The sequence below is a fragment of the Triturus cristatus genome, chromosome 4_1 (assembly GCF_964204655.1).
Source record: "Triturus cristatus chromosome 4_1, aTriCri1.1, whole genome shotgun sequence".
In the NCBI taxonomy this organism is placed as follows: domain Eukaryota; kingdom Metazoa; phylum Chordata; class Amphibia; order Caudata; family Salamandridae; genus Triturus; species Triturus cristatus.
In genome coordinates this window covers 96196903-96210278 of record NC_140585.1, presented here as the reverse complement: position 1 = coordinate 96210278, position 13376 = coordinate 96196903, and the positions used below count along the sequence as shown (strand labels likewise).

The 13376-nt window shown below is 46.4% G+C and overlaps 1 protein-coding gene across 1 annotated transcript in view; it reads right to left on the bottom strand.

Moving 5' to 3' along the window:
* LOC146839639 (uncharacterized) overlaps nucleotides 1-13376 on the bottom strand; it is a 296238-nt gene that overhangs the window by 247238 nt on the left and 35624 nt on the right. The window contains exon 2 of the mRNA XM_085650375.1: nucleotides 9965-9994. Within this exon, the coding sequence (XP_085506501.1) occupies nucleotides 9965-9994 (30 nt within the window). The remainder of the gene's footprint in view (nucleotides 1-9964; nucleotides 9995-13376) is intronic.

Genomic DNA, 13376 nt, shown 5'->3' with positions numbered 1-13376 from the left:
TCCTTCCTGGAAAGATCTAATGCTATAAAAATGACGATTTTACCCAAATTTACATTTTTGTTTAATTCTATCCCACTGGAATTTTAGACACAGTGACTCAAGAAAATGCAAGGGGAACTGAATAGCTTCATTTGGGCATCAAAAGGGATACGTATAGCCTGGAAGGAATTGTGTAGAAAAAAGTAGCAAGAGGGTATTGCCAGCCCGACCTCTCACATTACTTAAGAACCTTTCAATTCAAAAACATCAGGGTTTTACTCAAGGAGCATTCTCTTTATCCCTCTTTCTACAAAGCTATAGTATTAGAAGATGTCTGTCTATATAAATTCGGCCACCCAAAATGTTTCAAAAAAATTAAGTTGAAGGTCCTACGTGCCGCCTGTAATCTGTGGCATCAGATCAGAAGAGAACTACATAGAATGTGTTATAGTACCACCGCCCCAATTTGGGATTCCCCAGGCACTGCGGAATGCTTGAAAGACACACTGGCAACCCCTATAAGACAACCAGGCATAACAAAGTGGGGTCAGCTGAAACAAACAGAAGCATTGGTTAGATGGGACTTACTGCAACAAAGCACTGATGGGAAACTGTCTAGGTTAAAATATTACCAACTGACAAGCTCGGCAAAAAGCCTGGACAAGGGATTTGTGGAAAAGGTGACCCTAGAGGAAGACCCAAGGAAATAAGTATCAAAGTGGTACTGGCTATTTATACAGGCAGGGGAGGAAGATTTTAAATTACCAGCAGAACTTGTCACCAAGGGATCTCCAACACCTAGGGCCAGTATCTATGATTACATGATGGCGTGTTATACAATCTTCACCTCTTAGTACTGAGACAGGACATGGAGGTAAGAGCGCACACAACTATTTTTGGAGTAATGAATGATAACGGTGGCCCATCGAACCTAAACAATAAGCAGACAGACTTACTATTTTTATTTATTTTAACTGCTAGACGCGAGATATGTATGAAGTGGATAAGTGTGAATCCCCCAACAGTAAAGGAATGGTTGACTTCGGTGAACAAGATAAAAAAACTAGCTTTGAGCAAAAAGGGAAGAAAGTGGACAATATTTTGGGAGATATGGGACAGAAATACCTTAGACTAGAGAGAAAGGACTAGGAAGGGAGGGAAGTCCAATGATTACCTAATTTGCAACAAATGAATTCCGGGATAGGCACAGTGAAGGAACTATGAGTGACCTTCGTAAAGAATTACGAGATCAGAAGGCTACACTCTACCTCAAATTAAGAAAGGTTCCAAATGATGTGATGTGAAGATGTGAGAGAGATCCAGTTCGGCACAGTTACGTATAAGGATCCTTGTCTTCCTATATCTCATCTTTGCCTGATATGAGGCCCAAAAAAATAATTAGGAAATAAGCAGCAGAATCTGAAGGGAAGGGGCCAAGATGCTCTCAGTGAGAGCCACACGAAGGAAAACGGAAAATCGGGAGCTGGTTGTAGGGATGGTATAGGCAGGGAAGATGACCTAGGATGGTCATGTTCTAATGGTGGGCAGCCTTGAAAAGAGATTGCCTTAATGATGCTCCAAAGTTACCCGTTTCATCCAACCCACCTAAATTTACCAAGGTCACAAAGAATCTGCACCCTGAATACTATGACAGCCCAAGAGGTTCTAACTGTACTGTAAACACTTTCATTCCCACACCCACTACCTGTCTCATTCAGGGTGGTACAGGCCAATGTGCCCTCAAAATCTCAGAATTTCCTTCACTACCTCTCTCAGGCTTATGCATAGTCCCAGTTGGTATTTTGAATCAACACGTTCTACAACACATTTTTAAGCTTTTTTCCATAATTCTTGGTCCTACCATCGACCTGTATTCTGAATTACTTACAAAAGATCCCTCAGCTTCATAGTCCAAAATTCCTAATGCTGTGGCTGTATACTTTCCATTGATCTTGTATATATAAAGATAAATCCTATGGGAAATATCCCATATTCCCCTGTATTTACTGAAGCTGGAAAGCAGAGCTGGAATTTAAGCTGGAAGTCACTGTGGACCATATCACATTGGTTGTTTTGGTACAGATTTATAGCAGATTGAATACTCCAATTCCTACTGCCAAAAAGATGTGAAAGATCAATGTGTACTGTTTTGTGCAAGACCTCTCTGCTATCAATATTGTGGTTATGCCTAGCTTTCCTGTGATCCCCAACCCTGCAACCATCCTTTCCTATAGCCACACAGATGCCAAATGGTTTCACCGTGGTGGATCAGTGTTTCACGTTCTTCTTCATGTAGGTGCATGAAGAGAGTTCATTTTTCTTTTTCTTTCTCATTTGGTGCATCCTAACTTGTGTGATGGATGGATTTGTTGAAGCTTTACATAATCCACTACACTCTTTTCCCAGCCTTTAAAAATATATTTGGACACCTAGATCTTTCATGTAAACTCAACTTTGGTTCAATGTGTTGATGATATTCTTCTTGCATCTGTTATTTTAGATCAATGGAAGATCAACTCTGCTTATCTTCATATTAAATCGGCTAATAAGAGGCACAAGGCATCAAAGCAAAGCTATAATTTTGCTTTCCCCATATAACATATGTAGATGATGGGATCTCTGCAGGAACGTCCAATCTACTGAGAAAGTATACTGAAGCCAGCTGTACGTACAGTGTCCAGTAACTGTCTCCCAGGTACGATCTTTCTTGGGAATGGCTGGGTAAAGTAGACAGTCGATCCTTGGGTAGTAAATGAGTTGCAGAATTGTTTTAAAAAGGACACCTCTGAACCCTTGAGATGGTCTTAAGAAGCTTACCATGCATCTATCCAAATAAAACAAGCTGTCACTTCTGTTTACCCTGAATTGTCATGAATGAGAAGGATCACCCTTGGAACACTGGTTTAGGATCATGGTTACTAGAAAAAGCCCAAAGAATGTTGTTCCTCTGCATTAGATCATGTAGCGGCAGTACTCCATCTATGCCTGTGCTCTGCTGCTGCTAATCTGGTGGAAGCTTCTAAAAAGTCCCACCTTGATTGTAGCTGCCACGTCGTCCTGATATGAAATCCTATTGTTTTTTGCCTCTCACATCACATAGATTTGCTGCTCTACCTTAAAAACAGCACCTCTAATGCCCACTAGTGAAAAGGGAGACCCCATAATTGTCTTTTGGTAACTTGACTTGTGACAAAGCACTGCACTGACTTCACAGATGCTCCTGTAACACTGTGAATTAATATATTTTGCAGATTGTTGCCCTTGCTTTATACTGTAGAGTCTTCCACTTGGCTACTCAGCTAGGAGCATGTTTTCTAAGACACAGATCAGCACTGTCTGTGTGGGTGAAAGTACATGTGACATTGTAATAAATACTATTCCAGGTAAAGGTGAAGCCTGCCTCCTGGTATTAATGGACTTGGCATTAGGCTTTGACACAGTAGACCATGATTCACAACAAAAACACCCTGGAACGAAGGGTGGATGTATTTTTCAAGATAGTGAAAATACGTATGGTCTTGGTAGACTGAGTGGCTCTTTTTCTTTTGAGTGATCATCTATCTCTCAGTGTGATTTCCAATGCTGCTCAGCATCATCGAGCTGGCCACCCAGTTTGAGATGCTCTGAGACTAAGGGGCATATTTATGAGAAGGTTGTGTCACGTTTGCAACACACTTGGTACATGCATGACCCCAACCTCCATGCCATGCAAAGTCATTTTGTGAGGCTCCAAAAATCTGAAGTATGGCAATGCAGCACATGCCTCCCAGGATTGTTTTTATTCAGGAAAGTGACATTTCCTGCAGAAATGTCACTTCTGCCCCAGCGAATGGGAAAAGTCAGGAATGTGCTCTATGCCTTAAATACAACGTATTCCGGCCCTTTCCCAGTGACCCAGTGAAGTGCAGCAGGGCAACTTTCTGCACTGCTCTGAGCCACCTGTCACATAAATATGCCCCTAACTGTTTCTTCACCTTTCATTTCCCTATGTAAGGACTAACTGAGGCCTTACGAGAAACCACAATCAATGATTGTTTCTTTGAAGAGACCATGCTGCCACTTCCATAGCATTGAGGCTAGTGGCTATGCAGCCAGACTACTAATAAAATGTCATATTGCAAAACAGAATGTAATATTTATTTATATATTTATTTAGTAGTTCCATAAAATGGCAGGTCACCAACAGGTATTCAAGCACTCTACATAGTCAATGGTCTAACATGTTTATTAGAATAACAGGGGAGACTAGTGGATGGGGGTAAGGGAAAAAGGAACAGGATGCAGGGATGGAACAAGGCTGAATGTTAGTAACCTCATAACCAAAAAAAAACCCATCAAGATTCTTGTCCCAAGGTCTGGATTTAGTGGCAGGCAGATGGCCTGAGAGCAGTGCATCCTTGATTGCGCTACTAATAATCTGAAGGACCGAGGTCTCTGAAGAGGTTTTCAAGAGGGGAGTTTTATCACCTTTTTTGAAGGATAGGGTGTCAGGTGCTAATCTCAGATGCATGGGTACAGAGTTCAAAGAGCTCAGATTTGCATCTGAGAAAGATTGTTTCAGGGAAAAGAAAATCTGAATTTGGATGGTTCCAGTCAAAGAGAGCTTTTTGCTTTTGTATTGTCATAATGCCTCCTTAGACAAGCATCTATGTAGGTGAGTCTGTGTTGGTGACATGCCATGTATGAAAGGGAACATGTTTTAAACTGTATCATGGCCTCTACACAGAGCCAAAGGAGATCTCATGAATGTTATCCACTGTTATGCACCTTCAAATGACAGCAAAGAAGAGGAAAATGAATAATATTACAATCGACTCCAATCCATCCTGGAGAAATGGCTTGAGAGAAACATCACTATACTGATGGGGGACCTCAATGCCAAGATTGGAAGCAACACGTCTGGGTACAAAGAAGTCATGGACAGCCATGGCCTTGATGATATGATTGACAATCATGAATATCTTGCAGATCTCTGCACAATGAAGCATTTGGTGATATGTGGCAGTGTATTCCCTCACAAAAGAATACAAAAGGCAATGTGGGTTTCACCAGACCATTTAACAGAGAATCAGATCAACCATGTTTGCATTGCCAAAACGTTCTGGAGGTTCCTGTAGAATGTGAAGAGTTTTGAGAGGAGCTGACATGGGTTAGATCATTACCTAGTTGTGGCCAAGCTAAAGGTAAAGCTGGAGAAAGCATGGATGGAACCAATAAGCTGACACCAAGAATATAATACCACTTTCCTTAAAGATGCACAGAAACTGAGTGAATACTTAGGGCCTCATTACCATGTAGGACAGAAAGCAAACTGCCTGGCTCCTTGTCAGATGTGTTCCGACCGACTCGCACTCAGTGCTTCCACACGACCGATTGCGCTGCTTCCGAACACCGTTCAGAAGGTCAGCCATTGAATCCCATGGGAGCCTGTGTTTTAAGACTTACAACTCAGACTCCCATTGCAAAAAGGGTTTGTGGAGGAAAAACTTGCAAGATGTCACAGGCACCCCATGGTGCCAGCCACACTGTGCATGGTTTTACTGGGCGGTCCTTAAGTTCCCCTCACAGCCCTCAACCAGAGGCCTCAGGATGAAGGGGGCTTACTAGTGGCCCCCAAAGTCAGTTTCTGAAAGCCTTTTCGTGTCGGAAAGGCTGACTCCGAAAGGCAGTCTGAATCCAACATTGTAATCCGTCGGTCGTAAACTCTGTCCATACCGCTGTACGATTCAGCTTCGACCGACTCGGATTCTCCGAGTGCCGGTCAAAACCGATTCGGAATGGCCGAATGGTTTCCCATATGACCGCGAGCATCAAAATCGGTCAGTCGGAATTGTTTCCCACTGAGTTGGGCGGATGGGTTCTGACACAGTGTGGGGGAATCAGACAGTCAGTCGGAGGCTTTCTGACCGACTTCGTAATAAGCCCCTAAGTGTCCCTTAGTAACAAGTTTAAAGTCCTGCAAAAACTAGAGGATGACAGAGACCCAGTTGAAAGTTAGTGGGAGAAGATAAAAAAACAGTGATATCAACCTGCCATGGGGTGCTGGGCCCTGAGAGACATCAGCATTAAGAATGGATCACCATATCGACTGTCTGCAAAACCCAAGGTAGAAAGCTGCAGTCAGCAACAGCCGAACATGAGCAGAAAAAGAAAAATCTCAAAGTCTGTACACCAAAACCAACAAGGAAGAAAAAAGAAGCTTAAGAGCTGACAAGGTCTTGTCACAGAAGCCCAGGATGCACCAAGAGATGGAAACTTGAAAGAACTCTACAACATAACGAGGAAACTCTCCTGCAGATACAGCAAGCATATAAAAACCTGATAATGACAAAGCTGGGAAGATAATCATGGGTATGAAGGTCAAGAACAAAGATTTATGAAGCACTTTGAAGAACTGCTCTAGCAGCCTTTACCGCAGTCTCCACCAGCCATACAGTCAGCTTACAAGGATTTGCCTATCAACTGTAGTGGACCAACTATGGCAGAAATATGGAAAGCCATCAAACCACTGAGAAATGGGAAGATCAGCAGGACCTCACTACATTCCTTTGGAGGCACTGATGGCAGGTGTTGAAACAGCAGTTGACATCCTCTACCCATGTTTGGAAGGATCTGAGAAGACCAAAATGTGCCATCAGACTAGAAGGAGGGATATCTCCTCAAAATCCCTGCGAAAGGTGAGTCGAGTAACTTGCAAACTACAGAGGGACGGATGTATGACGTTACAACGCATGCTTTTACACCGCATGCCGTTACAACGCATTTTTTACACCGCAAGATCTGTTACAACGCCAGCCTTTACAACGCATGCTTTTACAACGACGTACACTAGATGGAGTGCTGACATTAGAAATGTATAATTTACTATTCTAACTCCAGTCCACGTTGCAGTAGGGAAGGTGTTTGGATAGTAAAACTACACTATTTCTAATGTTAGCACGCCATCTAGTGCATTTCGTTGTAATGGCATGCGTTGTAATGGCATGCGTTGTAACAGATTTCGCGTTGTAATAGTTTCGTTGTAATGGTAGTGCGGTGTAAAAATTGCGTTGTAAAGGTTGTTCACCCAGAGGGACATCTCTTCTATCAACCCCAGTCAAAGTGCTTAACAGAATCATTCTAAACAGAATATAGGAACACGCTGGCACTCAATTGCGAGACCAGCCTGATGTTTGGTGGTTGAGATATATTCCTTGAGAAAAGGATGCATGATTAAATGAAGCCAAGCAGTGGCAAACAAATGGAAGTTTGATTTTGCCCTGGAGCTGTCCTCGCTGCTAAGGAGGACTTTTTTGCCTTGGTTTGGTCAGAATGTTCTTCATGCCTACCTAACACTTAATTCAGCATTCAGGAACAAATAGGTCACATTAAGGGACTTGTCAGTGACTTGCATGAGATTAAAAGAATCTTTTAAATGAACAAAAGTACCATCCGCTATTGGATCTCTCAGTTCACTGACAAAATATGGACCAGTAAAACATCGACCTACAAAAATATCAAGACAAAAATATTCACTGCAAAAGTTTCAACTGTCTGTACTTAAAAAGGTAATTAAATATTGATTTTTAAATACATGCAAATTAAAATATTAAAAATAAGATATATTAAATATTAACAATGATTTAATAAAAATAAAATATATTTAATATAAATTTTAACAAATATAACAAATAAACTTACTTTCAAAAAGTTAAACACACATACATATATATTAATTCACTGAAAAAACCATAGGTTTCACACATGTTATAGTTAGCGGAAATTTTACTGATAAAAAACCAGTGAAATTGCCCCGTTATAGTTAGTGCTGGCAACTATAACTCACGCGACCGCAATCCTCTGCTGATGCTAATACTGTATTTAGACACTTATTTGCCCATGTCTTCTTCCATACATTTTTAGCTATACATATATTACAAATATTTTTTTTTCATAAAGACACATATGTCATCAGCAGAAGATTGCGGTCGCGTGAGTTATAGTTGCCAGCACTAACTATAACGGGGCAATTTCACTGGTTTTTTATCAGTAAAATTTCCGCTAACTATAACATGTGTGAAACCTATGGTTTTTTCAGTGAATTTGCAAGGTTTTTTAAATGCTAATTCCTAACTATAACGTGTGTGAAACCTATGGTTTTTTCAGTGAATTTGTACGGTTTTTTAAATGCTAAGTTACTTTACGCCATTCGAGGCGTGCGCGCCCACTTAACGCAGTTCGTTCCGTGCACGGTTTTTATCAACTTTAATAAGCCCTGTACATTTGGTGGCCTTCGGCCACCAAAAGCACAGGGGGTGGGGTCAATGTGGATAGTGTTTTTTTTATTTCGATTTTATAATTTCATGTTGCCAAAATTTAGTTTTTTTTACCTATTAATAAGCCTTGTACATTTGGTGGCCTACGGCCACCAAAAGCACAGGGGGTGGGGTAAGTGTGGATAGTGTTTTTTTTATTTTTATTTTTTTACCGTACGCTTACAGTAAGCGTACGGTAAGCGTACTCGGCGAAATTGCCGAAAAAAAAATAAAACCGTTTTTGCTCTTGGGGGATGTTTGGGGACTCCCTCAACATTACTATGTGGGAGGGAGTTGTCAAAACAGCCCCGTAACATGTTTTTGGCCATCATGTTTGATAAACAACACTCAGTGCGAGAGACAAAATGGCGGACGCCGCTTCCTGGTTTCGGCCGATTCGAATGTTTACTAAGATCTAAGAGCCAATCAGAATCGCGCTCGCGCACGCCACCGTACGCTTACGGTAAGCGTACGGTAAGCGTACCGTAAGCGGGCTCAGATATATATATTGATTTAAAGGCTATTTTCTCAGAATCTACTGAACAGATTTACACCAAACCTACATAAGGCACTTCCTTGACCTAGGGACTACCTCTCTGCCAAATTTCTAGTAATTCTGTTCAGCCGTTCGGGCTGTAGCTCGTTCTAAAGGTCCTATGGAAAAATGCATGGGAAAAACGCGTTTTGGGACCCCCCTTTTATCTCAGCCCCCGCTTGACGAATCCCCCCGAGACTTTCAGGGTAGGAGCGGAGCGTAGCGCCCCACCTATTTTGAGAAATTCGCGAGGATTCATCGACCGGCGCCAAAGTTATTCAAAATAGAATGTTGAGGTTTTCCTATGGAAAAGGGGTCCTAACTATAACTACCTACTGGCGACCGCCAGTAGGTAATATATATCTATTTAAAAATATATTTAAACTAATATTTTTTCATTCTATCCTAATTTTAAAAAATCAATAATATAACAAAGTTTTCCGCCCACCAAATAATAATGGCATGCAGCAATGTGGTGATCAGAAAGAGCCATCGCCACAGTTCAGACAGGTGGTCATTTTCTGACTGCCTCATGCAGCAGTAGCATTGCCCAGCATTGCGGCAGTGCCTGTCAGGCATCGCCGTCGGGATAATAGTATCTCTTTTTGCTAGTCGTTTTGCAGCAGTAAACCCCCACTAAACGGCAGGCAGAAACAGATTTTGCAGCCTGGAGTGGGCCCCCCTTAATCCTTGGGCACCGGGCAGCACCTATACTGCCCCCCTACATTTCCCTGCACCATGTGGCAGGCACCACATGGTGCCTGCCCTGTAGTGCAGGGAAATGTTGAAGGTGGCGGGTGCTGCAGCCAGCAGCGCCCGCCACAATGTTAAGTGTTGCACTTGCGGCCGCTGTGCTGGGGGCAGCATCGTAACACCACCTGTGGGACTGCCGCCTTAAAGGAGGGCAGTATCACTCCCCGAGACTGCAGCGCTGTTGGGCTTACTTGAATGAAATTGAAGTGGATTATGCATAATATGTTCCAACAGACTTTTGTTCCATATATATGACTGCTCCTTCCACAGTTGTACAGTATTCCTGTGTAAATAGGAAACATTTGTGAGTATTTGCAATCAGGTAATCCTAGCTTACATACGTCATGAGTAACACCTGCTTTGGAAAATAGTGACTAAAATAAATCCATATAGACCAACATACCTGGAAGAGCCAAGCTGCACCATGGAAAACCTGGAGAGGAGAGGAGAAAAAATTGCTGTTAACATCAGGAGGTGGGTGAGAAAACAGTGGAGGCAGCTCACATTGAATATTGCTGAGTGACAACCCAGCAGAGGGAAGAGAAGTGCACTACAGAGAGCTGAGTAGAAAGAGGATACCTTTTTTGTTTTACGAAGTTTTATATAGCGCAAACTTGATCCGGTATTGGAGCACTTTACATAGCACCAGTTGCATTACATGATGACTAATTCATTTTTGTGACCTGACCTGACCCTGGTCGGTAACGGTCGCTCCACCCGCCGCGCGGCTCTCCGTGAGTGTGCACGGTCTCCCTACCTGCCTCTACCTGCTCGCTACCAGTGCTTGTTTTTGTTTCGTTCTCGCCGTCTTTCCGTCTTTTCTTGCCCTCCCCGCTCCCTGCCGCTGCTCTCCTGCGGACCCGCCCACCTTTTACCTTCTGTACCCCGATCCCCTACCCGTGCCACCCCGCTCCCGCCTCCCAGCTGCTCCTCCCTCCCTCCGGATACTTAAGGTGTTCCAGCGCGACAGGGAGCAGTGACCTGACCTGACCCCGGTCGGTGACGGTCGCTCCACCCGCCGTGCGGCTCTCCGTGAGTGTGCACGGTCTCCCTACCTGCCTCTACCTGCTCGCTACCAGTGCTTGTTTTTGTTTCGTTCTCGCCGTCTTTCTGTCTTTTCTCGCCCTCCCCGCTCCCTGCCGCTGCTACCCTGCGGCCCTGCCCCCCCTTTTGCCTTCTGTACCCCGATCCCCTCCCCGCGCCACCCCGCTCCCGGCTCCCAGCTGCTCCTCCCTCCCACTCCACCCCTCCCGCTACGCTATTTATGGCGGAGTACGCGCGTACGCGCAGCGGGTGCGGCCATTGTGCACCGAAGGCGCGCCAAAGGCAAGCCCGTCTGCGCCTGTCTGCGCCTGGACCGCGCCCAGCGCCAGGACCTCTGGTCCCCTCCGACGCCAGACCACACTTCGGACCTACGATGCCACCACCCTCTATGCACTCAACGCCGGCCGAACCCCCGCCTGCTACCAAGCCACCCCAAAACGCACACACGGACCCTTCACCTGCCAAGCCTGCAATTTCACCTGCCTCTGGACCTGCACCACACCCGCCAAGCCATGCACCAGCAGCAACCACCTCAAGTGCATCCTGCTCAACACCCGCTCTGTCCACAGACACGCCGCCGAACTCTGGAACCTGCTCGACACAACATCACCAGACCTCGCCTTCCTGACGGAAACCTGGATGAACGCCTCCTCAGCGTCCAACATCGTCATCGCCATCCCGGACGGATACAAGATCACCCGGAAAGGACCGCGTCAACCAAACTGGAGGAGGCATTGCCATCATACACAAGAACACCATCCGCATCACGACCAGCTCCGACGACACCTTCACCACCGCCGAACACCTCCACTTCCAGATACACACCGACCCCAAGCTCACACACAGAGGCACCCTCATCTACAGACCCCCGGGACCACGCACACAATTCAGCGAAGACATCACAGACTTCATCAGCCTGCACGCCCTCCCCTCCGCTGACTACATCCTCATTGGGGACCTCAACTTCCACCTGGAGAACAACAAGGACAGCAACACCACCAACCTGCTGGACAACCTTGCCAACCTCGGTCTCAAGCAACTGGTGAACACAACCACCCACTACACCGGCCACACGCTTGACCCAGTCTTCTCCTCCAGCAAGCACATCTCCTTCGGCCACTCCACCGGACTACATTGGACTGACCACAGCTGCATCCACTTCAGCTTCAGAAGAACCACGACTCACCACCACCCGCAACAGGTCCCTCGCAGGAACTGGAAAAAGATCACCGCCGACCAGCTCACCACCTCCCTCAGCCAGAACCCTCCCGCCAGCACAACGAACCCCAACGAAGCAGCCAGCAACCTCACACAGTGGATCACCAACAGCGCAAATGTCCTCGCACCTCTGAAGACCCCTCCCAGCAGACCCGGCAGCAAGAAAGCCTCTTGGTTCACCGACGAACTTAAGAACTCCAAGAAGAACTGCCACACCCTCGAGAAAACATGGCGCAAAGACCAGACCACAGACAACATGACGCGACCCGCAAACACCACCAACTGATCCACACCACCAAGAAGACAGCATTCAAAGAACGTCTTGACAACAACGCCCACAACAGCAAGGAACTCTTCAGCATCGTCAAAGAGCTCTTCAACCCCAGTGCCGGAAACAACGACATCACTCCCTCACAAGACCTCTGCGACTCACTCGCCTCGTTCTTCCACCACAAGATCGCCGAAATACACAACAGCTTCGGCGCACCAACCTCGCACCCAACCACCGAACCAACGCCCCCCACCACCACCCTCTGCGCCTGGACCCCGGTCAACACCGAAGACACCACCCGCACGATGAACACCATCCACTCCGGATCCCCAACCGACCCCTGCCCCCACCACGTCTTCAACAAGGCCGACTCCATCATCGCACGCCAACTCCGGGACATCATCAACACCTCCTTCAGCACCGCCACCTTCCCGGAAAGCTGGAAGCACGCCGAGATCAGCACCCTCCTGAAGAAACCAACAGCGGACCCCTCCGACCTCAAGAACTTTCGCCCCATCTCGCTCCTCCCTTTTCCTGCCAAAGTCATCGAGAAGACCGTCAACAGACAGCTTGCCGCCTTCCTCGAGATGAACAGATCCCTCGACATCTCGCAGTCCGGCTTCCGAGCCAACCACAGCACCGAGACAGCCCTCATCGCAGCCACTGATGACATCAGATCCCTGCTCGACAACGGGGAAACAGCGGCCCTCATCCTCCTGGACCTCTCCGCAGCGTTCCACACGGTCTGCCACCGCACTCTAGTGCAGCGCCTCAGCGACATCGGAATCCAAGAGAAGGCACTGGAGTGGATCATCTAGTTCCTCGCCGGAAGAACCCAGAGAGTCCGCCTCCCCCGTTCAGATCCAAGGCCACCGAAGTCATCTGCGACGTACCACAGGGATCTTCGCTCAGCCCCACCCTCTTCAACGTCTACATGAGCCCCCTCACAGCCATCGCACGCCAACACAACCTCAACATCATCTCCTATGCCGACGACACCCAGCTGATCCTCTCCCTCACCAACGACCCAGCCACCGCCAGAACAAGCCTACACGAAGGGATGAAAGACGTAGCCGAGTGGATGAAGAACAGCCGCCTGAAACTGAACTCAGACAAGACGGAAGTCCTCATTCTGGGATCATCGCCCTCCGCCTGGGACGACTCCTGGTGGCCCCCTGCCCTGGGCACTACCCCCAAGCCAACGGACCACGCTCGTAACCTGGGCTTCATTCTGGACTCCTCCCTCTCGATAACCAGACAAGTCAACGCCGTCTCATCATCG